Source organism: Pan paniscus, chromosome 20 (assembly GCF_029289425.2).
Source record: "Pan paniscus chromosome 20, NHGRI_mPanPan1-v2.0_pri, whole genome shotgun sequence".
Taxonomy (NCBI): domain Eukaryota; kingdom Metazoa; phylum Chordata; class Mammalia; order Primates; family Hominidae; genus Pan; species Pan paniscus.
Genome location: NC_073269.2, coordinates 61501697 through 61527410, shown reverse-complemented (window position 1 = coordinate 61527410; position 25714 = coordinate 61501697). Strand labels below are relative to the sequence as shown.

General features: G+C 60.4%; 4 protein-coding genes across 10 annotated transcripts; 2 read left to right on the top strand and 2 right to left on the bottom strand.

Moving 5' to 3' along the window:
- Positions 1-529: 529 nt before the first annotated feature.
- Positions 530-3087, bottom strand: RPL28 (ribosomal protein L28). 3 transcript variants are annotated; one of them, XM_003807102.5, is made up of 5 exons: positions 2937-3077; positions 2464-2552; positions 2209-2332; positions 855-973; positions 530-660 (listed from the first exon to the last, which is right to left on the bottom strand). In XM_003807102.5, exons 2-5 carry the CDS (start codon positions 2542-2544, stop codon positions 571-573), a joined length of 414 nt encoding a protein of 137 aa, XP_003807150.1. In that variant the 5' UTR covers positions 2545-2552; positions 2937-3077; the 3' UTR covers positions 530-570. The 3 variants fall into 3 exon arrangements, with proteins under 3 accessions (XP_003807150.1, XP_008957399.1, XP_054960187.1); XM_008959151.5 differs by having other exon boundaries at positions 530-973; positions 2937-3087; XM_055104212.2 differs by lacking the exon at positions 2937-3077 and adding an exon at positions 2693-2930 and having other exon boundaries at positions 622-973.
- Positions 3088-4552: 1465 nt separating this feature from the next.
- TMEM238 (transmembrane protein 238) lies at positions 4553-9753 on the top strand. 3 transcript variants are annotated; one of them, XR_008622168.2, is made up of 3 exons: positions 4553-5180; positions 5554-5651; positions 9630-9753. XR_008622168.2 is itself a non-coding variant. In XM_055104211.2 (2 exons), the coding sequence occupies exon 1, from the start codon at positions 4643-4645 to the stop codon at positions 5171-5173; it is 531 nt and encodes a 176-aa protein (XP_054960186.1). In that variant the 5' UTR covers positions 4553-4642; the 3' UTR covers positions 5174-5180; positions 7474-8315. The 3 variants fall into 3 exon arrangements, 2 of the variants coding, with proteins under 2 accessions (XP_054960186.1, XP_034802457.1); XM_055104211.2 differs by lacking the exons at positions 5554-5651; positions 9630-9753 and adding an exon at positions 7474-8315; XM_034946566.3 differs by lacking the exon at positions 5554-5651 and having other exon boundaries at positions 4555-5180.
- Positions 9754-10309: 556 nt separating this feature from the next.
- Positions 10310-14039, bottom strand: TMEM190 (transmembrane protein 190). The gene is made up of 5 exons (XM_034946565.3): positions 12439-14039; positions 12324-12359; positions 11280-11405; positions 11112-11196; positions 10310-11023 (listed from the first exon to the last, which is right to left on the bottom strand). Exons 1-5 carry the CDS (start codon positions 12494-12496, stop codon positions 10795-10797), a joined length of 534 nt encoding a protein of 177 aa, XP_034802456.2. The 5' UTR covers positions 12497-14039; the 3' UTR covers positions 10310-10794.
- On the top strand, positions 11375-25572 carry IL11 (interleukin 11). Of its 3 annotated transcripts, none has more exons than XM_034946561.3 (5): positions 11375-11503; positions 20998-21170; positions 21371-21457; positions 21569-21730; positions 23783-25548. In XM_034946561.3, exons 1-5 carry the CDS (start codon positions 11482-11484, stop codon positions 23951-23953), a joined length of 615 nt encoding a protein of 204 aa, XP_034802452.1. In that variant the 5' UTR covers positions 11375-11481; the 3' UTR covers positions 23954-25548. The 3 variants fall into 3 exon arrangements, with proteins under 3 accessions (XP_034802452.1, XP_003807149.1, XP_034802451.3); XM_003807101.7 differs by lacking the exon at positions 11375-11503 and adding an exon at positions 19176-19644 and having other exon boundaries at positions 23783-25572; XM_034946560.4 differs by lacking the exon at positions 11375-11503 and adding an exon at positions 19662-19951 and having other exon boundaries at positions 23783-25572.
- Positions 25573-25714: the final 142 nt, after the last annotated feature.

Below are 25714 nucleotides of genomic sequence, written 5' to 3'. Positions count from 1 at the left end.
CTTACGGGTATAAGCCACCACCCACCAAGTTGCCCATCTCAGAGACGAGGTTGCATCAAGTAAAGCCCATCCCCTCCAAATGTGGCTGCACCCACTCCCTGGATGCAAAGTCATCTCATCTTGACCGTGATGTCTGTCATCCCCCAGGTCTTGGGAACACCCCAAGTCCCCAAACCGTGCTACAGCACCAGGGCCCAGGGCCCAGCCCTCAGCCTGCACCCTTCTGGGCTAGAAAAGGCCTTTCTTCTTCTGAATGGAAGCCACTGCCCCAGCTGGGATTCTTCAGGCCACCTCACAATGGGACAGTAGGTCTCGATCACAAGTCAGCAAGCTTTTTCTGTGAAGACAGTGACCCTTGCCCTCAACAGGGCCAAGGCAGCTACCCCACCCCTCCTGCATGGCCAGCCACTGACATCACCTCCAGATGGACAAGGTGACATGCAGAGTTTTGATGACATGGCCTGAATGACAACACACAGGGCCAGAGCTCCCCAGAGCGTTTCAAAAAGGGAGGCCCAGTCGAGGCAGGTGAGAAAACCAGCTGACTTTATTGCTCTGGGGGCAGGGGGCTCAGGAGCTCTTGGTGGGGCGGGTCCGCTTCCTCTTCACCATCACAGGCTTCTGGCTGCGCAGGATGGCGCTGGCCCTGCGGATGGCTGCCTGGGGGCGGGGGAGCAGAGCAAGGCTCAGCCCATACACTCCACAAGCCGCCCCCTAGGCCCATGCTGGGTGTGGGGAGTAGGCTGAAAGCAAGAATCCATCCCTCTCCAGCCCATATTGCAACCAGTAGTGGGAGGCCCTTCCCCACAGCACTGGCCAGTCTCCCCAAGCCTGATCCCCAAACCCCAGCTCACCATGCGCAGGTCGGGGCGGTACTTGTTCTTGCGGATCATGTGTCTGATGCTGCTGAGCGTGGCGCGAGCATTCTTGTTGATGGTGGTCCGCACATAGGAGGTGGCAGGCTTCCGCTGGCCTGGTTGGGCGTCAGGGAGGTCCTGGGGTCAGTCCACCTAACCTGCACCTTTAGCGCACCTCGCAGGTGTGGACAGTCTCACACTGAGAAGCTGAGCACCCTGGGCCCGTGGCGGGTGCCTGGGCAGGCCAGCAGGTGGCTGTTTTCACACCTGTCCGTTTCACAGAGACTCACTCGTCATCACGGAGTACTGAGGACACAGCTTCTACCACACTCATAGCCCAATTCTGTCCACCATGAAAACACTCCTTTCTCATGCCAGAAAGCTGCTGCTTCAGTTAGGATCTGATCCAGGTCTGGCCAGAGCCCACGCTCCTGACAATGGGTATGAACAGCTTCCCAGGAACCCCAGGCCCATCCCCACAGCAGTGGTTCAACATCAGCTTGGCTGAGAGGCCCAGCCTCACTCAGGCCAGTCCCTTAGTCTAGGAAGGGCCACCCAAGTATTCGGCAATCCAGAGGGGAAAGCTTTCAGGACTCCCCAGAACGGGGTCCCCAAGTGCCAAGCAATTGGCTGCTCCCTGGACTACGTGTCCCTGAGACAGGAGGATCACTAGCCAACAGACTGCGTTTGTTGCTGCCACTGAATAAAAGGACCCTTGGCTCTGAGGCAGTTCCAATCAAGGACCTGAGAAAAACTCACTCTAAAAAGAAAATACAGCCCTGTCAAGAACACATGTGAAGCTGGACTCCTTCATTAGAGACCCCCGACTCACACGAACATTCAGGGAATCCCCAAAAAGGCCTGCACCTGACAGCACAATGTATGGAGTGGGGTCCTCAAGACCTCTTCTCCAACCTACACAGGCAAAATGGGAATCAAATGGCTGCAACCAACCCAGCCTGTCCCCTCCTAAGTGTGGTAGCGAGGGCCCCTCCCCTGTTGTGCCTCAATCTTCCCACCTGTGGGATGAAACCATCCATCCCCACCCTGACTTGCTTTGAGAATTTCATCTGAAAACATCAACCCCGTGCCTTAACTCTCAACAACCACCGAGGAAGTTCAGGTCCTTTTTCGTTTCTCCACTTTACAGGTGAGGACACGGGCTCAGACGCGCGCGGCTCACAGAGCTGACAAGTCGGCCGAGAGGGAAGCCGGTTCCCAGACCAACACCCTGGCGCCAGGGATGCCCGCCGCGATGGCAGTTACCGCTCTTCCTGCCTGAGAGTAAAAAATCACAGCTCCCTGACCCGGGAAAGGGGCCGCTCTTTGGCCCAAACCAGACAAAACTCACCGGATCTCCGCTTAATGACCACCACGACACCTTTGCCGTCGGCTGCCGGCTCCACGCCCACAGTCTTGCGGTGAATCAGTCCGTTGTAGCGGAAGGAATTGCGGGCCTTCAAGTTATTGGGCTCCTGGGAAAGAGGCGGCACAAGGCATCGTGAAGAAGGGACCCGGAGACATGCGAAGGTCCCGCCCTCTGACCCAGAGTCAAGAGACTCAGGACCCTCCTCCCGCAGGAGCCACGCATCCGGGCCCCACTTACAGTGCTGTAGGTCTGCTTATTCCTCTTGATCAGGAAACTGGAGCAGTTCCGCACGACCATCCATTGCAGATGCGCAGACATGGCGGCGGCTGCGGGGAAACGGACACATGGAAAACGTCAGACACAGAGAACTAAAGCAGCGTTAGGCCACGGGCCACGCTCGGACAGCAGAGGAAGAGAGCGACTGGGAACGTGGGTGAATGGGAGACCCCTGAGGGCAGAGAGCGACCTAGAACTCTTGTCAGGCGGGACTGAGTGACCTAAGGCGGCGGGACCGAATTCAGGCAGCCGAGACTAACTGCGGCGAATGAGAGTGAGGGGAAAATAACTTGAAAATTCACAACGACTTCACGGGGAGGGGTTGGAGTCCGCCAATGACCCTTGAGGCGCAAGGGGAGAAGGCAGGCAGAGGACTGAGAGGGAGTGCGCGGCGGGCACGAGATGGCGACCACGCGAGGAGGACGGACGCTCACCTCCTTTCGCAGCTGCGAGCTGAAACGGAAAGAGGAAGGGGGGGGGCGGGGCGACGCCTTTAATACCGTACACGCATTTCCGCTTCCTCTCCGGGCGGGCGTGACGGGAGTTGTCGGTCCCCACCTCCGAGGCGGCTCGATGATGTTCGGCTACTTCCGCCGACCAATCGCTCAACGCTCGGGAATATTCGGAACTCTTCGGTTAGAGGGCCGAGAGCGTATTCCGGGAACCGTTCGGAAGTTTTCGGAACTCTACCGCTGGATTTCCGAGTGGCTCCAATTCGAGAGGTCCTGGGACCCATACCTCAGCGTTGTCTCTCCGGTATTGCTCACCCAGCACTTGTCACTGTGATTGGCATATGATGGGCGCTCAACAAACATTTGTTTTATGAATGAACTGGTGAATGCGTGAACTATATAAGCCTAGCCCCGGCACCTTTGGATATTTCCGGTCTTCGTAAGCCCTCGCGGTGATGGCCAATGAGGGCGCCGAGGCCCGCTCGGGTATTTTCGGAACCCTCCGGAAACGCTCTTGGGAGAGGTGTGTATGTTCGGAAATACTCCGTCTTCATTCGGAATCCCTCGGCTAATCCCGGCAGCCCTCTTGCAGTTCGCCCTCCCCAGGGTTTTCTTGAAATAAAACTCTTTAACTGTTTAAGCCTGGGGAGAACCTACACGGAAACTTCTCGCTGACTGACACCCCAGGGGAGCGCGGATGCCCTCTAAGGGAGAGTTGTTTGGAGGGAGGGAGATTTGCATGTGGCTTCTCTTGGCTCCCTTTAGGATTCTATAGATTTGCCGGTCCTCTTCCCTGCCCTCCACCTGTGCCTCCAGCCTATGGTGTGCCTGTCACACCCCATCAGCTCCCTGGGAGGTTATGATCCGTTGTCAGGGCCACCCTAAAGGGGCAGGAGCCTTGCCTGATATTTCTCTGTGTCCTCGGCCTCACCCACGCGGCATGGTGCTGGGGAGGCCTCAGAGACTCCTACTGAACAAAAGGAATGAGGGTGCCTGTGTCACCTCCCCAGGGCTCCTTAACTTGCGGTTACACCTGGGCACTCCTTGGGGCAGGGGCTTCGTCTGGTCCATAGGACTATCCTCCATAGGACAGTCGGGGTTCGCCCAGCTTCCTCCACGGGTGCGCTCTGGACCTGATGGGTCTCGTCCGTCCTTGTGCCCGTGGCTTCATTCGCTGAACACAGGAGACCCCAGAAGACACGCGCTGAGTGAAGGAAACTCAGCTTCCGCGGAGCCCGGAGCTTCCCCTCTTAGATCACCCCGACTACTGGTTCTCGCGTGCCAGAGCTCCTTGGTGTCTAAAGGCCTTGTCTGATCTGCACTGTCTGATCTGCACAGGCTTCGGGAGGCGGACACTGAGCAGAAACAACGCCACGCCCGGCTCCGAGTGTCCCATGCTGCCACCACTAAAATGCCCTGATTTTTGGCCATATGTGACCTCCCTGGGTGGCACGGGCCCTAGGCACCCGTGGCTGTGCGCCTGGCTACCACCAGCTCAGGCTTCTGAGCAATAGGCCCTGCACGGAAACCACGGCCAGGGTAACCCCGGCCGGGCCGGTTCGCGCCCAGCCCGGTTCAGGTGACCAGGCGGGAGCTTGGCACACCTGGCGCCGTCCCCTGACCCCGCCCCGGACCGGGCCGCACCCCGGAACGCTCTCTCTGGGCGCCAGCGGCGGCGGTGCAGGGCCATGGCGGCGGCGCCAGCGGTGTGCGCCTCGCAGGGGACCCCGCCGGGTGCACCGTCCGCGCCGGCGGCCGCGCCAGCACCCGCGGCAGGCCTGGGCCGCTGCCGGATGGCGCTGCTGCTGGCCGTGGCGCTGGATGTGGCGGGCATGGCGGCGCTGCTGACTGGCGTGTTCGCGCAGCTGCAGGTGCGCGGCCGCGACTTCGGGGACCTGCTCATCTACTCGGGCGCGCTGCTGGTGTTCCTGAGCCTGCTGGGCTGGATCCTCTGGTACACCGGCAACATCGAGATCTCGCGCCAGGAGCTGGAGCGCGACTACGGCCTGCGGCCCTCGGCGCTCGCCCGCCTGGCGCGCAAGCTCTCCCGCCGCTGGTCGGCGCCCGCCGCCGCGGGCCAGCGCCCCGCGCCCGGCTCCCGGAGAGCGCGCCGAGCCGCCCGCGCGCCCCCGCCGCCCGCCGCCGGCTCCCGCCGCGTGCGCCTGCAGCTCGCCACGCTCGAGGCCGGGCCCGGGGCGGCGGGCGCGGGCAGCGAGTGAGGCCCAGGTGAGGGGCGGGCGGGGCAGGGCGGGGAGACGGAGGGACCGAGGGAGGGACGAGAATGGAGACAGACGGGGGAGCGATGGATAGATGGAGACAGAGAGCGGCCATGGGGAGGTAGAGTCCCAGGGAGGGGTGGAGACAGGGACGGGAAGACTCTGGCGGAGAACCGCAGACACAGCAAGCACAGGTGCATACGTGGGGGAGGCTGTGAGACCCTGCCCCTGGCGATGGGAAGTGTGGGGGTCGAGTCACACAGTTAGGCCCCCCGCACGGGGAGAGCCCCAGCCTCCAGGTACACCAGGCCCCATTTTTTGTTTTGTTTTGTTTTGTTGTCGTTTGGGGTTGTTTTGAGACAGGATCTCTCACTGTCACCCAGGCTGGAGTGCAGTGGCGTGATCTCAGCTCACAGCAGCCTCGACCTCCTAGGCTCAAGCAGTCCTCCCACCTGAGCCTCCCAAGTAGCTGAGAATACAGGTGCGCCCCACCTTGCCAGGCTAATTTTTGTATATTTAGTAGAGACGGGGTTTTGCCATGTGGGCCAGGTTGGTCCCCACCTCCTGAGCTCATGCGATTTGCTCTCCTCACCCTCCCAAAGTGCTGGGATTACAGGCGTGAGCCACTGAGCCCAGACCAGGCCCCATTTAATCCTCTCCATGTAACTGGTCTCCGAGGTCACTACTATTACCATCCCCATTCTGCAGTGGAGGAAACTGAAGCGCAGAAAGGCGCCACATTTGCCCAAGGCCACACAACACGTAGGTGGAGGAGCTGTGATTCTCCTGACCTGTAGGCCTAGGAAAAGAGGAGCTGGGATTCTCCTGACCTGTAGGCCTAGGAAAGGAGGAGCTGGGATTTTCCTGACCTGTAGGCCTAGGAAAGGAGGAGTAAGAAGGACCAACAGCAGGAGAAATGAAGCCACCACACATTCACTCCCCTTTCCCCTCTACCTTCTATCTCTTTCCTAAACACACCTTTCCAGCTAGCCTGCCTCTGCTCAAAGACCTGCTGTGGCTCCCTCTTCACCTTTGGTTAAACTGAAGCACTCACTGGCCTGTGGACCCCCCATATTTTGGCCCCATTTCTCCTGCCTCTCTGCACTAATGGTGTCTCTCAGTCCACAGATAGCCAGTTGGTCCCTGTTCCTGCTCTTCTCTATACCAGGAGTGCCCTTGGCTGTCTCCACTCCACCCAGAAAACTTCTCACATGTTTAAGATTTAACTTAATTTCTCTGGGTCTTCTCTGGGTCTTCATATTGTCTGAGCGACCCCTCTTGCTGCTTATATGGCCATGTGCTGTGTCTATGTTGTTACTGTCTCTCCCACCTGACAGGGAGTGCCTTGAGGGTAAGACCTAGGTCCCTAGCATCCTTGTTCCTAGCATTGCCCAGCAAAAAGTGTGAAATCAGGAAAGGTTGATGGTTGGGTAGGGAAGTGGAAGGATGGATGGAAGAACGGATGGCTGGATGGGTGGATGGGTAGATGGATGGGTGGTTGGATGGATGAGTTGGTTGATGGATGCATGGGTGAATGGATGATAGATGGGTGGGTGGGTGGATGGGTAGATCGATGGGTGGGTGGATGGATGAGTTGTTTGATGGATGGATGGGTGAATGCATAGATGGGTGGGTGGTTGGATAGGTGGATGGGTAGATGGATGGGTGGATGGATGGGTGAATGGACAGATGGGTGGGTGGGTGGATGGGTGAATGCATGGGTTGGTTGATGCAGGGATGTGGTTGGATTGATGGATGGATGGGTTGTTTAATGGGTAGATATGGGTAGGTGGTGAATTGGGGAATGAACCATGAATGGATATGGTTGGAGAGGGAGCCCTGCCTGATAAAGGGGCAAGAGCTTTTCCTGATACTTCTCTGTGTCCTCGGCCTCACCCATGCAGCATGGTACTGGGGAGGCCTCAGAGACTCCTACTGAACAAAAGAAATGAGGGTGCCTGTGTCACCTCCCCAGGGCACCTTAACTTGCGGTTACACCTGGGAACTCCTTGGGGCAGGGGCCTCGGCTGGTCCATAGGACTATCCATAGGACAGTCAGGGTTTGCCCAGCCTCTGTGCGCTCTCTGGATAGATAGGTAGATGGGTGAATGGGTAGTTGAATAGATGGTTGGGGCTGAATGATAAGTACACAGATGAGTGGATGAATGCATTTAATGGCACATGGATGGTTGGGTGACTGAATTCATCTCTCAAATAGGGTTTTGGTAAAAGAATTAAACCCTATTATCCTAGGACGTTCTATGTAGGTAAATAATTAACTTTTTTTTTTTTTTTTTTTTGAGACGGAGTTTCACTCTTGTTGTCCAGGCTGGAGTGCAGTGGCACAATCTCGGCTCACTGCAACCTCTGCCTCCCACGTTCAAGCAATTATCTTGCCTCAGCCTCCCGAGTAGCTGGGATTACAGGCATGCACCCCCACACCTGGCTAATTTTGTATTTTTAGTAGAGACGGGGTTTCTCCATGTTGGTCAGGCTGGTCTCAAACTCCCAATCTCAGGTGATCCGCCCACCTCGGCCAACCAAAGTGCTGGGATTACAGGCGTGAACCACCATGCCCGGCTGGAATTAACTTTTCTCCTATGCATCCAGAATGCTACCAGTTATATATTATTCTTTGTGAGATTTGGGGAAATAGTCACCCCAATCATGTGCTACGTGCCGTGATTCAGTGAAGGAATTGGGGTAAGAAAGCATGAACATCTGCTTGCACGGGTGAAGCGTAAGCTAACATGAAGCTTGGCATAGAATGCAAACATAAGCACCTGTAGTTACTGTTACCTTTGGAAACCCTGGCTGAGCCCAGTGGCCCACGCCTGTAATCCCAGCACTTTGGGAGGCCGAGGTGGGAGAATTGCTTGCTTGAACCTGGGAGGCAAAGGCTGCAGTGAGCCAAGATCACGCCACTGCACTCCAGCCTGAGTGACAGAGTGAGACCCCGTCTCAAAAAAAGAAAGAAAAGAACATCCTTTATGAGGTTGGGCATGGTGGCTCATGCCTGTAATCCCAGCACTTTGGGAGGCCGAGGTGGGTGGATCACCTGAGGTCAGGAGTTCGAGACCAACCTGGCAACCATGGTGAAACCCTGTCTCTACTAAAAATACAAAAATTAGCCAGGCATGGTGGCGGACGCCTGTAATCCCAGCTACTAGGGAGGCTGAGGCAGGAGTATCACTTGAATCTGGGAGGCGGAGGTTGCAGTGAACCAAGATCGTGCCACTGCACTCCAGCTTGGGCAACAGAGCAAGACTCCATCTCAAAAAAAGAAAAGGAGAGGAGAGGAGAGGAGGGGAGGGGAGGGGAGGAGGGGGGAAGGGGGAGGGGAGGGGGAAGGGGAGGGGAGGGGGCAGGGGGAGGAGAGGGGGGCAGGGGGAGGGAAGGGGAGGGGCAGGGGGAGGGGAGGGGCAAGGGGGAGGGGAGGGGCAAGGGGGAGGGGAGGGGCAAGGGGGAGGGGGAAGAGGGAGAGGAGAGGGGGGAAGGGGGAGAGGGGAGGGGAGGAGGAGAGGGAAGGGGAGGGGGGAGGGGAGGGGAGGGGAGGAGAGGAGAATCCTTTATGTAGCTTAAACGTCTAACACAGCTGCACAGGCCTCCACTCTTGGAGCCTCCACCAACGACTCAGACCACACTGACTCGAACGTAGGCCCCACTTACGAGGAAAATGGGCCTGTTCAAACCCAGGACTCTTGTTTACTGGGGAGAGTGAGCAGCTTCCAGCACATGAAAGACAGAGAACCTGAATTTTAGCAGAGGGACCCACAGATTCTGGCTCTGGTAGCCCCCACAACCTCCGAGACCACCATGAGTAGCCGGGCAGAGCCACCCCCATCACTCTGTTGTTCAGGCTGGGGTGCAGTGGTGCAATCACAGCTCACTGCAGCCTCCACCTCCTGGGCTCAAGCAATCCTCCCACCTCAGCCTCCCAAGGAACTGGGACTACAGGTACCAGAGACGGGGTCTTCCTATGTTACCCAGGCTGGTGTCAAACTCCTGGGCTCAAGTGATCCTCCTGCCTGCAGCCAAAATGCTGGGGTGAGGGTCTGAGATGAGGATCACCATGCCCGGCCTCCTTCTGTCTTCTCTGTGTCTGCCTGTCTCCCTCTCTCTCACTCTTTGTCTCTGTGTCTCTGTCTCCCAGGTCTCTTTCTTTGTCCCTGTGCTTCTGCCTTTCCCCTTCTGCATGTCTTCATCTCCCCCTTTCTGCCTCTCCCTGGCTCGCATTCCCTGTCTTCTACCCTTGGATTTCAGGGCGTTAAAGGTACACACGCATGCACACACTCAGCAAATAGGGGCATGCAGGGATGAAGGAGCAAGTGTGTGAGTCCATGTGAGCGGCAAGGGCGGGTGGATGGGGCTCCCTGCCTCTGCCCCCCCAGGCAGAGAGCCCGGAACAGGGATGGGAGGGGTTCCTGAGCAGTTGCTCACTCCACCCTCCCTCCTGCAGACAACCCCTCGGCTCCAGCTGTCAGGACCGGACTGAGATGTGCAGCTGCCCCTACATCCGTGGCCAGACGGACGCTCCCTGTACCCCCTCCCTCCTCACTTGGATAAAAAGCAGATTTGCCTTAGTGCTGCATGTCTGTCTGGGAGAGGGACCCTGCTGGGGTGGGAATGGAGACGAGGTGGCTTGCTTCCTTCTAGCACCCAGGTGGGCCTGGCCACACCTGAGGTGAGGCTGCCCCTGCCCTGGGGAGACCAGGAGCCCTGGGGATATAGGAGCCTAGCCTTATGCTGGCCCCTTCTCAGAGGGGACCAGAGAGGGGGCGGGGGATAAGGATCTTAGCCCAGACCCTCCACTCTAAGCCCCAACATCCCTGTGTGAGTTTGGGTTCACTGAGAAGCAGACACGGAGACAAACTGGACTTGCAAGATATGTCTTGGGGGAAACACTTTTGTAGGGTAGCTTGGTGCAGGGAGAGGGAGGGAGGGATGGGTAGGACTAGTCTTAGACTGTACCGCACCTCCAAGAAAATTGCCACTGGCCCCTGGGGAGCTGGGAGCTGAAGTCATCGTCCATGAGAGAGGCCCCTGCCCTTCGAGAAGGCACCTGTACCCGGAACCCCCACCCCTTGCCTCGCCATGCTCAGTTATTGGTGGAGAGCAACCCATGGTAATCTAGGTGCATCTGGGGTGGGGGCGGGGGGCACTGTCAGTCACTGGCACTCCATGTAGGAGACTGAGGGGCATGTTTCCACAGCTGTGGCGTGCCCCTCTCCCCGCCCAGTCCAGGCACCCCTCAGACCCTGCCACCCCCACATACCCCCAACTCCCTCATTTCAGACCCGCACTCCAGCACTCGTACACCTCTATCCCCTCAGTCCAGGGCCCCCATGATCACAGCCCAGGACACCCCCATGAGCGCAGATTCCCCTCAGCTCAGATCCTCCCCACTTACCTCCCAGATCTCTCTTATTCCAGGGTCCCCCTCAGCTCACAACCCCACGGCCACAGCCTGGGGCCCCCTAAGCCTCCATCCCTAAGCCCCCTCCAGCCCCCACCTGTTACCCCAGCCTCTGTGTGCACCATGCCCCCTGCTCCCCACGGCTTTCAGAGAAGAGAACACACGTCCGTCCACCGTATCTGTATTGAGCAGTCTCCCAGGGACTCCCCTAATCCTCCTCTTCCTCGCCCTCTGTCTCCTCACCCTCCTCCATCCCTTCCCCCTCGGTGCCCCCCTCCACATCCCTGGACTCTTTGGACAGGGCGACTGGCACGCTGCCCGTGGACGGCGTCTTCTTGGTCCCTCGGTGCTTGGAGAGCAGCGAGACGGACTTGGACATGTCACACGGACCCGCCAGGAAACCAGGCATATGCAGCACGTCCCGGCGCTTGGCCCACCTGCAGGGAGCGGACGGCTCAGCCCCCGCCCTCCGCCGGACCCTCCCCCTGGGGGTGCAGGCGCCCGCCCTATCCCAGGCCCACTCGCCAGAACAAGCAGATGCTGCAGCTCAGGAGGAGGAGGCCGCTGCACATCCAGACCAGCGCCCACATGTGCTTCCTCCGCACGTTTTCTGGACAAGGGAGGCAGGGTTAAGACCCGGGGCTCCCGACCGCCAGACCCATGCCCCAGGGACCTGGGGCCAGGAGCCCTCACCGTCTGGACGCTGGTGGTAGCAGACCCCATTGCGGTAGCAGCACCGGAGACGCAGGCAGAGGTTGGGGCTATCGATGGCCGCCTGGCCCCCACAGCTCTCCCGGTCCCATATGTCACCCTCACAGCCTGGGGACCAACCACCAGTGGCTTGCTTCATCACAGCGCCCCGCTCCGAAGGCCTCATACACGGGATTCCAAGGCCATGCTCCCAGGCTGCCTTCCTGGTGCTTACTCTGTGCAGGGCCCCAGGGGTCCAGACTCCATCCCCTCCTCCCTCAGACCCAGGAGTCCAGGCCCCAGCCCCCTCCTTCAGACCCAGGAGTCCAGGCCCAGCCCCTCCTCCCTCAGACCGAGGAATCCAGGACCCCAGCCCCTCCTCCCTCAGATCCAGGGATCCAGGCCCCCAGCCCCTCCTCCCTCAGACCCAGATGTCCAGGCCCAGCCCTCCTCCCTCAGACCCAGGAGTCCAGGACCCCAGCCCCTCCTCCCTCAGACCCAGGGCTCCAGGCCCAGCCCTCCTCCCTCAGACCCAGCGGTCCAGGCCCCAGCCCCTCCTCCCTCAGACCCAGGAGTCCAGGCCCCAGCCCCCTCCTTCAGACCCAGGAGTCCAGGCCCAGCCCCTCCTCCCTCAGACCGAGGAATCCAGGCCCCAGCCCCTCCTCCCTCAGACCCAGGGCTCCAGGCCCAGCCCTCCTCCCTCAGACCCAGGGGTCCAGGCCCCAGCCCCTCCTCCCTCAGACCCAGGAGTCCAGGCCCCAGCCCCCTCCTTCAGACCCAGGAGTCCAGGCCCAGCCCCTCCTCCCTCAGACCGAGGAATCCAGGCCCCAGCCCCTCCTCCCTCAGACCCAGGGGTCCAGGCCCAGCCCTCCTCCCTCAGACCCAGGAGTCCAGGCCCCAGCCCCTCCTCCCTCAGACCCAGGGGTCCAGGCCCAGCCCTCCTCCCTCAGACCCAGGAGTCCAGACCCCAGCTCCTCCTCCCTCAGATTCAGGGGTCTGATCTGGGCTCCCCTCCCTGGGTGACCCAGTATTTCAGCGGCTGCTCACTCCATGGGTAGAAGAATCCCTGGATTCCATTTCCGTCTGCGAGAGAAAGGGCAGTGTTAGGGCTGTGTGGAGCCGGGCGTCCCTCCTCAGCTCCCCCGCCTCACCAGCCCCTCACCTGCCGAGCCCTGCAGCAGCAGGAGCAGGCCCAGCGCTGGGATCCCACAGCCCAACATGTCACCTCCCCAGACCCCTGGGGCCACTGTGGGAAGAGGCCTTACAGGACATCACCCCAGCAACCGGCCCCGCCCGCCTGCCCGCCAGGCCCCAGGATTGTGAGTTCTGTTGCTAGGGAGTCAGGGTTGTGCTAGGGAGTCAGGGTTGTGCTAGGGAGGTGGAAGGGCTTCACACCAGCCTGGCCATGCCTGGTCTAGGGTGTTGATTCTTTAGGGACCTGGTAGAAGAGTGGGGGCGTCTCAGGTTTAGAAGAGCCTCTTTGGCCACTTACGGCGGGAAAGAGAAGTCTGGAAGGGCGTGGGAGTCTGGGGCGTGTCTCCATATCACCCGGGGCGCCCTGAGGGGTGGGGAACTGGGAGGCTTTGCTAGGGAGTTTCTTTCCTAAGGAAACTGATACCTGAGAAGGTGGATTCGGGTGGCCCGAAGGTTCAGGAAACCCCGTTGCTAGGGAGTTTTTTGCCTTAACAACCAGGGGAAGGGGAGCTGTGAGACACAGAGGCCTCACTGAGCCCCATTGTTAGGGAAGGTCCCCCCCGCAATGAGAAGACCTGGGAGGGGGATGAGACAAGGGGCCGGAGCCTAAGTCCGGGGGTCTCCTGGTCCAGGGGTCTTGAGAAAGGCTTTTCATCTCAGCCCTGCCAGGCCTGCTGTCTAGGGAATGTTGAGCAGGGAAGGTGATAGGGCTGGGCGCGGTGGCTCACGCCTATAACCCCAGCACTTTGGGAAGCCAAGGCAGGCGGATCACCTGAGGTCAGGAGTTCGAGACCAGCCTGGCCAACATGGGGAAGCCCCGTCCCTACTAAAAATACAAAAAGCAGCTGGGCGTGGTGATTACTTGCCTGTAATCCCAGCTACTCGGGAGGCTGAGGCAGGAGAATTGCTTGAACCCAGGAGGTGGAGGTTGCTTGAACCCAGAAGGTGGAGGTTACAGTGAGTCGAGATCGTGCCACTGCACTCCAGCCTGGGTGAAGGAGTGAGACTCTGTGTCAAAAAAAAAAAAGAAAAAAGAAAAAAAAAAACAAACGGGGAAGGGGACAGGCCATGTGGGCCCCTGCTGAGTTTGAGGGCCTGGTGGGCCAGAGCTGCTCGGAGACTGTAATGGTGGCTCCTGGACAGGGAGCCCACATTTCCCTCCTGGATTTGTTTCCCCATCTGTGAACAGAGGTTAGAGAGTGGTGGGAGGGAGTCGGCCAAACGGAGATCCTGAAGCTTCCACATTGATTCCCCCCACCACTCCCCAGTGACTGAGAGAAAACTTGGCTTCCAAGAAGAGGAAACCGGAATGGGGGGCTGGGTTGGAACCATAATCCCTAGTGCACCCCAACTCATCCATTCAGCTTTGCAGCACAGTGAGGAGGGAGTCTCAGCTCCCTGGGACAGTCTCTGGGCTAGAAATCCTGCATCTGAAGGAAAAGGGGGTTGTAAACTCAGACACCTGCATTAGAGGGAGAAGGGGCTGGAGCCTGGACTCCTGGGTCTGAGGGAGGAGGGGCTGGAGCCTGGACTCCTGGGTCTGAGGGAGGAGGGGCTGGGGGCCTGGACTCCTGGGTCTGAGGGAGGAGGGGCTGGGGGGGTCCCAGACTCCTGGGTCTGAGGGAGAAGGGGCTGGAGCCTGGACTCCTGGGTCTGAGGGAGGAGGGGCTGGGGGGTCCCGGACTCCTGGGTCTGAGGGAGGAGGGGCTGGGGGGTCCCGGACTCCTGGGTCTGAGGGAGGAGGGGCTGGGGGGTCCCGGACTCCTGGGTCTGAGGGAGGAGGGGCTGGGGGGTCCCGGACTCCTGGGTCTGAGGGAGGAGGGGCTGGGGGGTCCCGGACTCCTGGGTCTGAGGGAGGAGGGGCTGGGGGGTCCCGGACTCCTGGGTCTGAGGGAGGAGGGGCTGGGGGGTCCCGGACTCCTGGGTCTGAGGGAGGAGGGGCTGGGGGGTCCCGGACTCCTGGGTCTGAGGGAGGAGGGGCTGGGGGGTCCCGGACTCCTGGGTCTGAGGGAGGAGGGGCTGGGGGCCTGGACTCCTGGGTCTGAGGGAAGAGGAGCTGGGGGGTCCCAGACTCCTGGGTCTGAGGGAGGAGGGGCTGGGGCCTGGACTCCTGGGTCTGAGGGAGGAGGGGCTGGGGGCCTGGACTCCTGGGTCTGAGGGAGGAGGGGCTGGGGGGTCCCGGACTCCTAGGTCTGAGGGAGGAGGGGCTGAGGGCTGGACTCCCAGGTCTGAAGGATGGGGCTGGGGGGTCCCGGACTCCTGGGTCTGAGGGAGGAGGGGCTGGGGGCCTGAACTTGTGAGTCTGGGAGGATGGTCTAGGAGCCAGACCCCATTTCTCAGGAAGCCCCGTGGGGTGACTCCCCGTGTTACCCATCTCTCCTGTAAACATCCTGGTGGGTACTGAGTGGGCCCCGGGCTGCCTTCGTCAGAGATGACACAGGTTAGAGGGGGCTCTGCAGGGGGCCGGGGGTGGGGGTCAGAGGGGTTGTGGGGCTGAGGCCGGGCAGCTGCTGACCGTTTCCTGTGTCAACATCATCTGGACCCACTTCCCAATTCCCGGGATTCCTTAGGGATCAAGGAGGGGGTGGGGGGCGGGGCCGCCTGGCCTTGGACCGCGGCTTGGGACTGGGGGGGCCCCGCCGTCACGGCCCTCACCGCTAATGACAGGTTTGGGCTGCCTCTGTGGCCGGCCTGCCCCGTCACCCCCCAGAGGCCAGACAGGACCCCCCAGGGACTGACAGACGGACACACACACAGCCTGGGACCTGCTGACCTCACACCCTGCCGGCTCGGCTTCCCCCCGGGGCCGCGCGGGAGCCAGGACTCCCTGGCCATCCCCCATGTCCCCGTGGCTTCTCCCCAGTGTCTGTGACCACCCCAGGGCCTGGGCCCTGGCTGCCCAGTCTGTTTCCGAGCCTCCAAGCTGGTCTCTAGCTTCCACTGGGTTCCGTGGCGCTGGCTGCCTCCTGGGGCCTTTGCTGCCCCTGTCTCTCCAGCTCTGTTTGTCTCTGTCATCTGTCATTTTCTTGGGACTCCCCAGTCCCGCCTCTGGGTCTCTTTTCTGATCTTCATCTCTTGCTCTGTCTCTCTCTTTCTCTTTCTCTTGTTTGCACAGAAGTAGCCCAATGTGTCCCACACTGGCCTGGGCAGACCCAGGAGTTGCCAGTCACTCCCAGCCCCGTCACTCTGCACCCGCCCCATCTACCTGTACCTCCTGCAGCCACACTGCGGGGACGGAGTCTGAGCCCACAACCCAGGGCTGGGGACCCAGACGAGACAGGAAACTGGCAGCGGCTGGGACCCCAGATTTGTCCCAGACCCATGACCTTCCCCACACATGCTCCCCAAAGTGCAGAAGGGCCCCAAGATCCTCCTCTACCTTTCTTGAACTAGAATTTAGGGCCTGGACTCCTGGGTCTGAGGGAGGAAGGCCTGGGGGCCTGGACTCCTGGGTCTGAGGGAGGAGGGGTTGCGGGCCTGGACTCCTGGGTGTGAGGGAGGAGGGGCTGGGCCTGAACTCTTGTGTCTGAAGGAGGAGGGGCTGGGCCTGGACTCCTGGGTGTGAGGGAGGAGGGGTTGGGGACCTGGACTCCCGGGTCTGAGGGAGGAGGGGCTGGGCCTAGACTCCCGGGTCTGAGGGAGGAGGGGCTGGGGGCCTGGACTCCCGGGTCTGAGGGAGGAGGGGCTGGGGGCCTGGACTCCCGGGTCTGAGGGAGGAGGGGCTGGGGGCCTGGACTCCTGGGTCTGCGGGAGGAGGGGCTGGGGGCCTGGACTCCTGGGTCTGAGGGAGGAGGGGCTGGGCCTAGACTCTTGGGTCTGAGGGAGGAGGAGCTGGGGGTCTAGACTCCTGGGTCTGAGGGAGGAGGGCCTGGGGGCCTGGACTCCTGAATCTGAGGGAGGAAGGGCTGGGGCCTGGACTCCTGGGTCTGAGGGAGGAGGAGCTGGAGACCTGGACTTCTAGGTCTGAAGGGGGAGGGGTTGGGGGCCTGGACTCCCGGGTCTGAGGGAGGAGGGGCAGGGGGATTGGGCTCTGGTCCCTGTAGGTGGACGGGGCTGGCATTACCAGAACCCTTTTCTTGCTCCCCAGCTGGCCCCAGGCCAGTCCCCCATACCCTCGGGCTAGTCCATCCCCCAAGCTGGTGGCCTGAGTCACCTTGGCTGGTCCCGCCGGTCTGGGGGGGGGCTACGTCAGCTCTCCCCTCACTGACGCAGCCTTGGGCCCCCCACACTGACTCAGCCGGAAGCAGGCCCCCTGAGGGGCGGAGACCCAGTGGTCAGAGGCCTGGGTCCCAGCAGGAGCCGGTGCTGGGGAGGGCCCCTGGGGGGCCCTGAAAGGGGTGGCTGTGACAGACCAGAGAGAGGGAGAGAGAGCTCTTACCTGAGGCGATGAGGTCATGTCCCACCGTGGGGGGGCTGTGACCTCACCTCCTTGGGGACCTGAGCAGTTGCCCTTCCAGTGGTGCTGGATTGGGAAGGGGAAGCCTCCAACCAGCCCGGCAGTCTCGGAGGCTGACACAAGGGGGTCTGCACAGAGCCTCAGAGCCCCCACCACCTCCGCGCTCTCAGTCCCATCCTGTCCTTCCCTGCCGTCTAGGTCTGGGAGCTCTCGGGGACATGGCTTGGTACCTCTGCCCCTCGCTTGCTCTGTGGTGAATCCCGGGTCTCCTCTGCCCCCTTGCCTGGGACTGGTCCACTGTGCGCCTGGGTAGGCGTCGCTGCCTCCACCCTGGCCTGCGGGTCCCCTCCCCCCTGCACTCCTCTCCTGCCTCCACCTCTGTGCGGTGACGTCCAGGGCTCTGGCCCCGGTTCTGGCCACTGTCTCCGTGTCCCCACTGTCCCGTCTTCACCCCATCTTGCTCCTGCCCCATCTCTCTCGAAGGCAACATCTTTTTCTCTGTGTCCCTGATGTGTTCAGAAAAGTTAACGAGGGGAATAAGGATGGTCAGCACTGACTTTGTGCTTCACGTGAATGAGCTCGCTTTATCCTCATTGTGGCATTTAGGCGGATGAGGGTGCATCATTAACCCCCCTTCACAGATGAGGAAACTGAGGCACAGAGGGGGAGAGTCGCACATGGAGGTCTTGCCTCTATGGAGTGTCTCAGCGCCTCTTGGTCCTCAGTCTCCGTCTCTCCTCCTCCTTCCTGTCTCCACCTGCCTCTTTGAGAAAGGCTTTTCAAAAGGCCAGGCGTGGTGGTTCACACCTGTATTCCCACCACTTTGGGAGGCTGAGGCGGGAGGATGACCTGAGCTCAGGAGTTTGAGACCAGCCTGGGCAACATGGCAAAACCCTATGTCTACTAAAAATACAAAAAATAGCCAGGCATGGTGGCGGGTGCCTGTAATCCCAGCTACTCAGGAGGCTGAGGCATGAGAATCACTTGAACCTGGGAGGCGGAGGTTACAGTGAGCTGAGATCACACCACTGCACCCCAGCCTGGGTGACACAGCGAGACTCTGTCTCAAAAAAACCAAAAACGAGGCCAGGCACGGTAGCTCACACCTGTCATCCCAGCACTTTGGGAGGCCGAGGCAGGTGGATCACGAAGTCAGGAGTTCGAGACCAGCCTGGCCAACATGGTAAGACCCCGTCTCTACTAAAAATACAAAATTAGCCGGGTGTGGTGGCGCACACCTGTAATCCCAGCTACTTGGGAGGCTGAGGCAGGAGAATCGCTTGAACCCGGGAGGTGGAGGTTGCAGTGAGCCGAGATTGTGCCATTGATCGTGCCATTGCACTCCAGCCTGGGTGACAGAGTGAGATTCAGTACCAAAAAACAAACAAACAAAAAATGAGAAAGGCTTTTACTCTCTGCCCCCATTGCTGAGTCCCCAACATCTCAGCGTCTCTGTCTTTCTTTTTTTTTTTTTTTTTTTTTTTTTTTTTTTTTTTTTTGAGACGGAGTCTTGCTCTTTCGCCCAGGCTGGAGTGCAGTGGCCCGATCTCAGCTCACTGCAAGCTCCGCCTCCTGGGTTCACGCCATTCTCCTGCCTCAGCCTCCCGAGTAGCTGGGACTACAGGCGCCCGCCACCGCGCCCAGCTAATTTTTTCTATTTTTAGTAGAGACGGGGTTTCACCGTGTTAGCCAGGATGGTCTCGATCTCCTGACCTCGTGATCCGCCTGCCTCGGCCTCCCAAAGTGCTGGGACCACAGGCGTGAGCCACCGCGCCCGGCCGTCTCTGTCTTTCTAATATCTCTGTCTCCCCATTTCTGTCCCTGGGGCCTCTCCGTCCCTGTCACTCTGCCCCGTGTCTCTGTTTGCCTGGTGCCTTTCTTCAGCTGCTGCGTCCTCTGTCTCAGAGTCTTGGTGTCTCTGTTCCTTTCCCCTCGGGGTCTCCCTGGGTCTCCCCAAGTCCCTCCTGCTGTCTTCCTCCCGCTCTCTGATCTCTGACTCCCAGAACCTCTCCCTCTGTCTCCAGGGCTGCCCCTCTGATCCTCTCTGCTTCTCTGGTGTGTCTCTGGCTGCCTCCATCTCTGTGGATCTCCGTCTCCGTCTCTGTCTCAGTCTCTCCTTCACTCTGTGTGTGTGTGTGTGTGTGTGTGTGTGTGTGTCTCTCTCTCCTTCCCTTCCACTCCCTCTTCCTCCTGCCTCCACCTCTCCAGGCCCCTGTCTTGTCCCTCCGTCCGGCCTTTCTCTGCCTTTCCGTCCTCCTGCCTCCCCATCTCTCTCTGCTAGTCCTGGTCCAGCCGGACCCCCACCCACAGTCGGGCCCCAGCGCTTGAGCCTGAGTGTCTGCTCCGGCCCGTGGAGGTGGAGGGAGGGGACGCCAATGACCTCACCAGCCCCTCTCCGACCACCCCCCCCCTTTCCCTTTTCAACTTTTCCAACTTTTCCTTCCGTGCCCTCCTCCGAGCGCGGCGGCGTGAGCCCTGCAAGGCAGCCGCTCCGTCTGAATGGAAAAGGCAGGCAGGGAGGGTGAGTCAGGATGTGTCAGGCCGCCCTCCCCTGCCGCCTGCCCCCCGCCCGCCCGCCCCAGCCCCCTATATAACCCCCCAGGCGTCCACACTCCCTCACTGCCGCGGCCCTGCTGCTCAGGGCACATGCCTCCCCTCCCCAGGCCGCGGCCCAGCTGACCCTCGGGGCTCCCCCGGCAGCGGACAGGGAAGGGTTAAAGGCCCCCGGCTCCCTGCCCCCTGCCCTGGGGAACCCCTGGCCCTGTGGGGACATGAACTGTAAGTTGGTTCATGGGGAGGGTGGAGGGGACAGGGAGGCAGGGAGGAGAGGGACCCACGGCGGGGGTGGGAGCAGACCCCGCTGAGTCGCACAGAGAGGGACCCGGAGACAGGCAGCCGGGGAGGAGAGCAGCTTCGGAGACAGGAGGCGGCGGAGGAGATGGGCAGAGAGAGACACAGACAGGAGCGGATGGAGGCAGCCAATCAGAGGCGCCGCAGGAGGGACGGGCCAGACAGGGCCCCGAGAGGGAGCGAGACGCGGAGACCGAGCAGGGGCAGGGACGCAGGGACTGGTGCCGGGCGGGAGGTGACCCCCATCGGCCCAGGCCCCAGGGAGCCCACGGGGACCGGGAGACTCCCTGGGATTCCGGCAGAGAGGCTCCGGAGGGAAACTGAGGCAGGGTCCGCGGAGAGCGGAGCAAGCCAGGGAGTAGCGACCCCAGCCGCGGGGAGGAGAGAGACTGGGCGCGGGAGGAAAGCGGGGAGAGCCGGGCAGATGCGGCCGACGGACGCGCGGACAGACCGACGGCTGGCGGGGCCGGGGGGCGGGCTGGGGGTGTGCGAGGCGCGGGCGGCCGGGGAGCGCTGATTGGCTGGCGGGTGGCCGGGTGGGCGGGGCGGCCGGGGTGGGCTGCGGGGAGCGAGCTCCGGACCCCCGCGCCCCCCACGCCCCCCGCCGCCAGCTCTCCCGCTCCCGCGGCCCGGCCGGGCCCGTGGCTCTGCCCCTCTCCGCCCAGGTGCGCTGCGGCCCGGGCTTCTGCCGCCCACCCGGCGGGGCTCCTGGGAGGGCGTCTAAGGGGTCTCCCGTGGGAGAGGTCCGTGTCTCCGGGGCTCCGTCCTGGCTTCTGGCTCCTTCCCCTGCTCCCAGCCAGCTCGGGCTCCCGCGGCCCGGGGAGGGGGCAGGTTCTGGCCTGTGCCTCCCCCACCATGCCCCGCCCCGGGGCCCAGATTCCGGCGTCCGGGGGCGGACGGGAGACGCCCGGCCCGTCTACCCGCCCCGGGCCGCGTCTGCTCCGACGGGCGGGGCACCCAGAGCCAGGGAGGGAGAGGGAAGCCCGCCTGGCCCTGCGACCTGCCCGCGGGCGTTCCACCCTGGGACTTAAGACCTCCAGCTCCATCCTCCCTAAGGCCGGGAGTCCAGGCCCCAGACCCTCCTCCCCGAGACCCAGGAGTCCAGACCCCAGTCCTTCCTCCCTCAGACCTAGGAGTCCAGGCCTCCAGCCTCTCCTCCCTCAGACCCAGGAGGAGTCCAGGCCCCAGTTCCTCCTCCCTCAGACCCGGGAGTCCAGGCCCAGGCCCTCCTCTCTCAGACCCGGAGTCCAGCCTGAGCTCTCTGCCTTATCCTGCCCCCAGGTGTTTGCCGCCTGGTCCTGGTCGTGCTGAGCCTGTGGCCAGATACAGCTGTCGCCCCTGGGCCACCACCTGGCCCCCCTCGAGTTTCCCCAGACCCTCGGGCCGAGCTGGACAGCACCGTGCTCCTGACCCGCTCCCTCCTGGCGGACACGCGGCAGCTGGCTGCACAGCTGGTAGGAGAGACTGGGCTGGGGCCAGCACAGGAGTGAGAGGCAGAGAGGAACTGAGAGGAGTCTGCGGGCAGCCACTTGGAGGGGTTCTGGGCTCTCAGGTGGCAGAGTGAGGGAGGGGAAGAGTTGGGGGCCTGGCGTGGGGGATGGAGGGAGCCCCGAGGCTGGGCAGGGGCCACCTCACAGCCTTTTTTCCCTGCCAGAGGGACAAATTCCCAGCTGACGGGGACCACAACCTGGATTCCCTGCCCACCCTGGCCATGAGTGCGGGGGCACTGGGAGCTCTACAGGTAAGGGCAAGGGAGTGGGCTGGGGACAAGGTGGGAGGCAGGCAGTGAAGGGGGCGAGGAGGATGAGGAGCACTGGCAGGGTGTTCTCTGATGTCCCGGCTCTATCCCCAGCTCCCGGGTGTGCTGACAAGGCTGCGAGCGGACCTACTGTCCTACCTGCGGCACGTGCAGTGGCTGCGCCGGGCAGGTGGCTCTTCCCTGAAGACCCTGGAGCCCGAGCTGGGCACCCTGCAGGCCCGGCTGGACCGGCTGCTGCGCCGGCTGCAGCTCCTGGTATGTCCTGGCCCCAAGACCTGACACCCCAGACCCCCACCCCTGGCCCCAAAATCCTGTGGCCTGAGTCCTTGAAGCCTGAGACCCCAGACCCGAGTGCAACAGCCCCACTCTGAGACCCTGACACCCTAACAGCCCCGCTCTGAGACCCTGACACCCTAACAGCTCCGCTCTGAGACCCTGACACCCTAACAGTCCCGCTCTGAGACCCTGACACCCTAACAGCCCCGCTCTGAGACCCTGACCCTGCAGTCCCAAGATCCTGTGGCCCTGAAACCCTGAGGCCCTAGACCCCCAAATCCTGCCCAGAAACTTCAAATTCTCACCCAAGACCCTGAGACTCCATCATCCATGGCCTCAAAGTCCCCAGATCCCAGCCCCTAAGACCCAAGACCCCATCCTGAAGCCCAAAGCCTTGAGAATTCAAATCCTCACCTCAAGACTTGGAGACCCTGGCCCCATGACATTGAAAACCATGGACCTGGCCAGGCGTGGTGGCTCACGCCTGTAATCCCAGCACTTTGGGAGGCCGAGGCAAGTGGATCACCTGAGGTCGGGAGTTCAAGACCAGCCAGACCAACATGGTGAAACCCCGTCTCTACTAAAAATACAAAATTAGCCAGGCGTGGTGGTGAATGCCTGTAATCCCAGCTACTTGGGAGGCTGAGGCAGGAGAATCGCTTGAACCTGGGAGGCGGAGGTTGCAGTGAGCCGAGATCGCACCATTACACTCCAGCCTGGGCAACAAGAGCAAAACTCCCTCTCTCAAAAAAAAAAAAAAAAAAGAAGGAAAAGAAAACCATGGACCTCCAGACCCTGAGACCCCAGGCCCCAGCCCTGAGATCCTGACATCTTAAAGATCCCAGGCCCTAAGATACAAGACCTTGACCCAAAGCCAGTCTTGGGACCCTGGCTGTACAAACCCAAGACCTCCAGGACCTAGACCCCGAGCCCTGAGGCCCTATGTCTCACTCCCAACATCGAAAACCCTGACACCTCAGATCCTGAGCCTGCGCCTGTACGACTCCAAGACCCTCACTTCCAAAGCCAGGCCCAAAGCCCTGAGACCAGAAGACTTCAAACCCTGGTTCCTGGGCCTAAGTCCAAAGACCCTGGATCTCAAATTCCAACTTCTAGCTCTGAGACTCCAGCCCTCACCCATGAGTTCCTGAACTTGAACCCAGAGACCCCACCTCTAAGACTTCAGCCTTGAGATCCAGGGCCTGACCCCAGACTCGAGCCCACAGACCTCAGATACTGTCTGTAAAACCCCAGCTCTGGTGGGGCGCAGTGGCTCATTCCTGTAATCCCAAGGCAGGGGAGGCCAAGGCAGAAGGACCTCTTGAGGCCATGAGTTTGAGACAGCCTGGGCAGCATAGCAAGACTCTGTCTCTTAATTATTATTATTATTTTTTGGAGACAGAGTCTCGCGCTCTGTTGCCCAGGCTGGAGTGCAATGGTGCCATTTCGGCTTGCTGGAACCTCTGCCTCCTGGGCTCAAGCGATTCTCCTGCCTCAGCCTCCTGAGTAGCTGGGACTTCAGGCACACACTGCCACACCCGGATAATTTTTTTGTATTTTAGTAGAGACGGGGTTTCACCGTGTTGCCCAGGCTGGTCACAAGCTCCTGAGCTCAGGCCATCCACCCGCCTCAGCCTCCCAAAGCGCTGGGATTACAGGCGTGAGCCCCCGCGCCCGGCTTCTTAATTGTTCTAACAGCAGCAACAACAACAAAAACCCAGCTCTGAGATTCTAGCCCCGGCGACTCTAACAGTCCCAGGCCCGAACCCTCACCTAGAACCGAGATGCCAGCCCTGACTCCACAGACTTCACCCCCAACCCCCACACTCAGCTCTGGAAGCCTGTCCTGACTCCAGCCTCCATTTTCGGAACCCCACAGCCTGAAGAGCTCCCGGCCTAAACACTTCACCCCACGTGCCACAGTCCTCCTGTGAATATGCAGCCCCGATTCAGCCGCAGCTCCACATCACCCCTGCCCTGCACCCCCGCTGCACCCCCTACCTGTGACTCACCTCTCTCCTCTCCCCACAGATGTCCCGCCTGGCCCTGCCCCAGCCACCCCCGGACCCGCCGGCGCCCCCGCTGGCGCCCCCCTCCTCAGCCTGGGGAGGCATCAGGGCCGCCCACGCCATCCTGGGGGGGCTGCACCTGACACTTGACTGGGCCGTGAGGGGACTGCTGCTGCTGAAGACTCGGCTGTGACCTGGGGCCCAAAGCCACCACCGTCCTTCCAAAGCCAGATCTTATTTATTTATTTATTTCAGTACTGGGGGCGAAACAGCCAGGTGATCCCCCCGCCATTATCTCCCCCTAGTTAGAGACAGTCCTTCCGTGAGGCCTGGGGGGCATCTGTGCCTTATTTATACTTATTTATTTCAGGAGCAGGGGTGGGAGGCAGGTGGACTCCTAGGTCCCCGAGGAGGAGGGGACTGGGGTCCCGGATTCTTGTCTCCAAGAAGTCTGTCCACAGACTTCTGCCCTGGCTCCTCCCCATCTAGGCCTGGGCAGGAACATATATTATTTATTTAAGCAATTACTTTTCATGTTGGGGTGGGGAGGGAGGGGAAAGGGAAGCCTGGGTTTTTGTACAAAAATGTGAGAAACCTTTGTGAGACAGAGAACAGGGAATTAAATGTGTCATACATATCCACTTGAGGGCGATTTGTCTGAGAGCTGGGGCTGGATGCTCGGGTAACTGGGGCAGGGCAGGTGGAGGGGAGACCTCCATTCAGGTGGAAGTCCCGAGTGGGCGGGGCAGCGACTGGGAGACGGGTCGGTCACCCAGACAGCTCTGTGGAGGCAGGGTCTGAGCCTTGCCTGGGGCCCCGCACTGCATAGGGCCGTTTGTTTTTTGAGATGGAGTCTCGCTCTGTTGCGTAGGCTGGAGTGCAGTGCGGCAATCTAAGCTCACTGCAACCTCCACCTCCCGGGTTCAAGCAATTCTCCTGCCTCAGCCTCCCGATTAGCTGGGATCACAGGTGTGCACCACCATGCCCAGCTAATTATTTATTTCTTTTGTATTTTTAGTAGAGACAGGGTTTCACCATGTTGGTCAGGCTGGTTTCGAACTCCTGACCTCAGGTGATCCTCCTGCCTCGGCCTCCCAAAGTGCTGGGATTACAGGTGTGAGCCACCACACCTGACCCATAGGTCTTCAATAAATATTTAATGGAAGGTTCCAGAAGTCACCCTGTGATCAACAGTACCCGTATGGGACAAAGCTGCAAGGTCAAGATAGTTCATTATGGCTGTGTTCACCATAGCAAACTGGAAACAATCTAGATATCCAACAGTGAGGGTTAAGCAACATGGTGCATCTGTGGATAGAACGCCACCCAGCCGCCCAGAGCATGGACTGTCATTCAGGGAGGCTAAGGAGAGAGGCTTGCTTTGGATATAGAAAGATATCCTGACATTGGCCAGGCATGGTGGCTCACACCTGTAATCCTGGCACTTTGGGAGGACGAAGCGAGTGGATCACTGAAGTCCAAGAGTTCGAGACCAGCCTGGGAGACATGGCAAAACCCTGTCTCAAAAAAGAAAGAATGATGTCCTGACATGAAACAGCAGGCTACAAAACCACTGCATGCTGTGATCCCAATTTTGTGTTTTTCTTTCTATATATGGATTAAAACAAAAATCCTAAAGGGAAATACGCCAAAATGTTGACAATGACTGTCTCCAGGTCAAAGGAGAGAGGTGGGATTGTGGGTGACTTTTAATGTGTATGATTGTCTGTATTTTACAGAATTTCTGCCATGACTGTGTATTTTGCATGACACATTTTAAAAATAATAAACACTATTTTTAGAATAACAGAATATCAGCCTCCTCCCCTCCAAAAATAAGCCCTCAGGAGGGGACAAAGTTGACCGCTGATTGAGCCTCTCAGGGCTGTGCACTAAGTGTGGGCATTTTACTTACACAATCCTCCTGGACTCTTGAATATGCCCTGTTTTACAG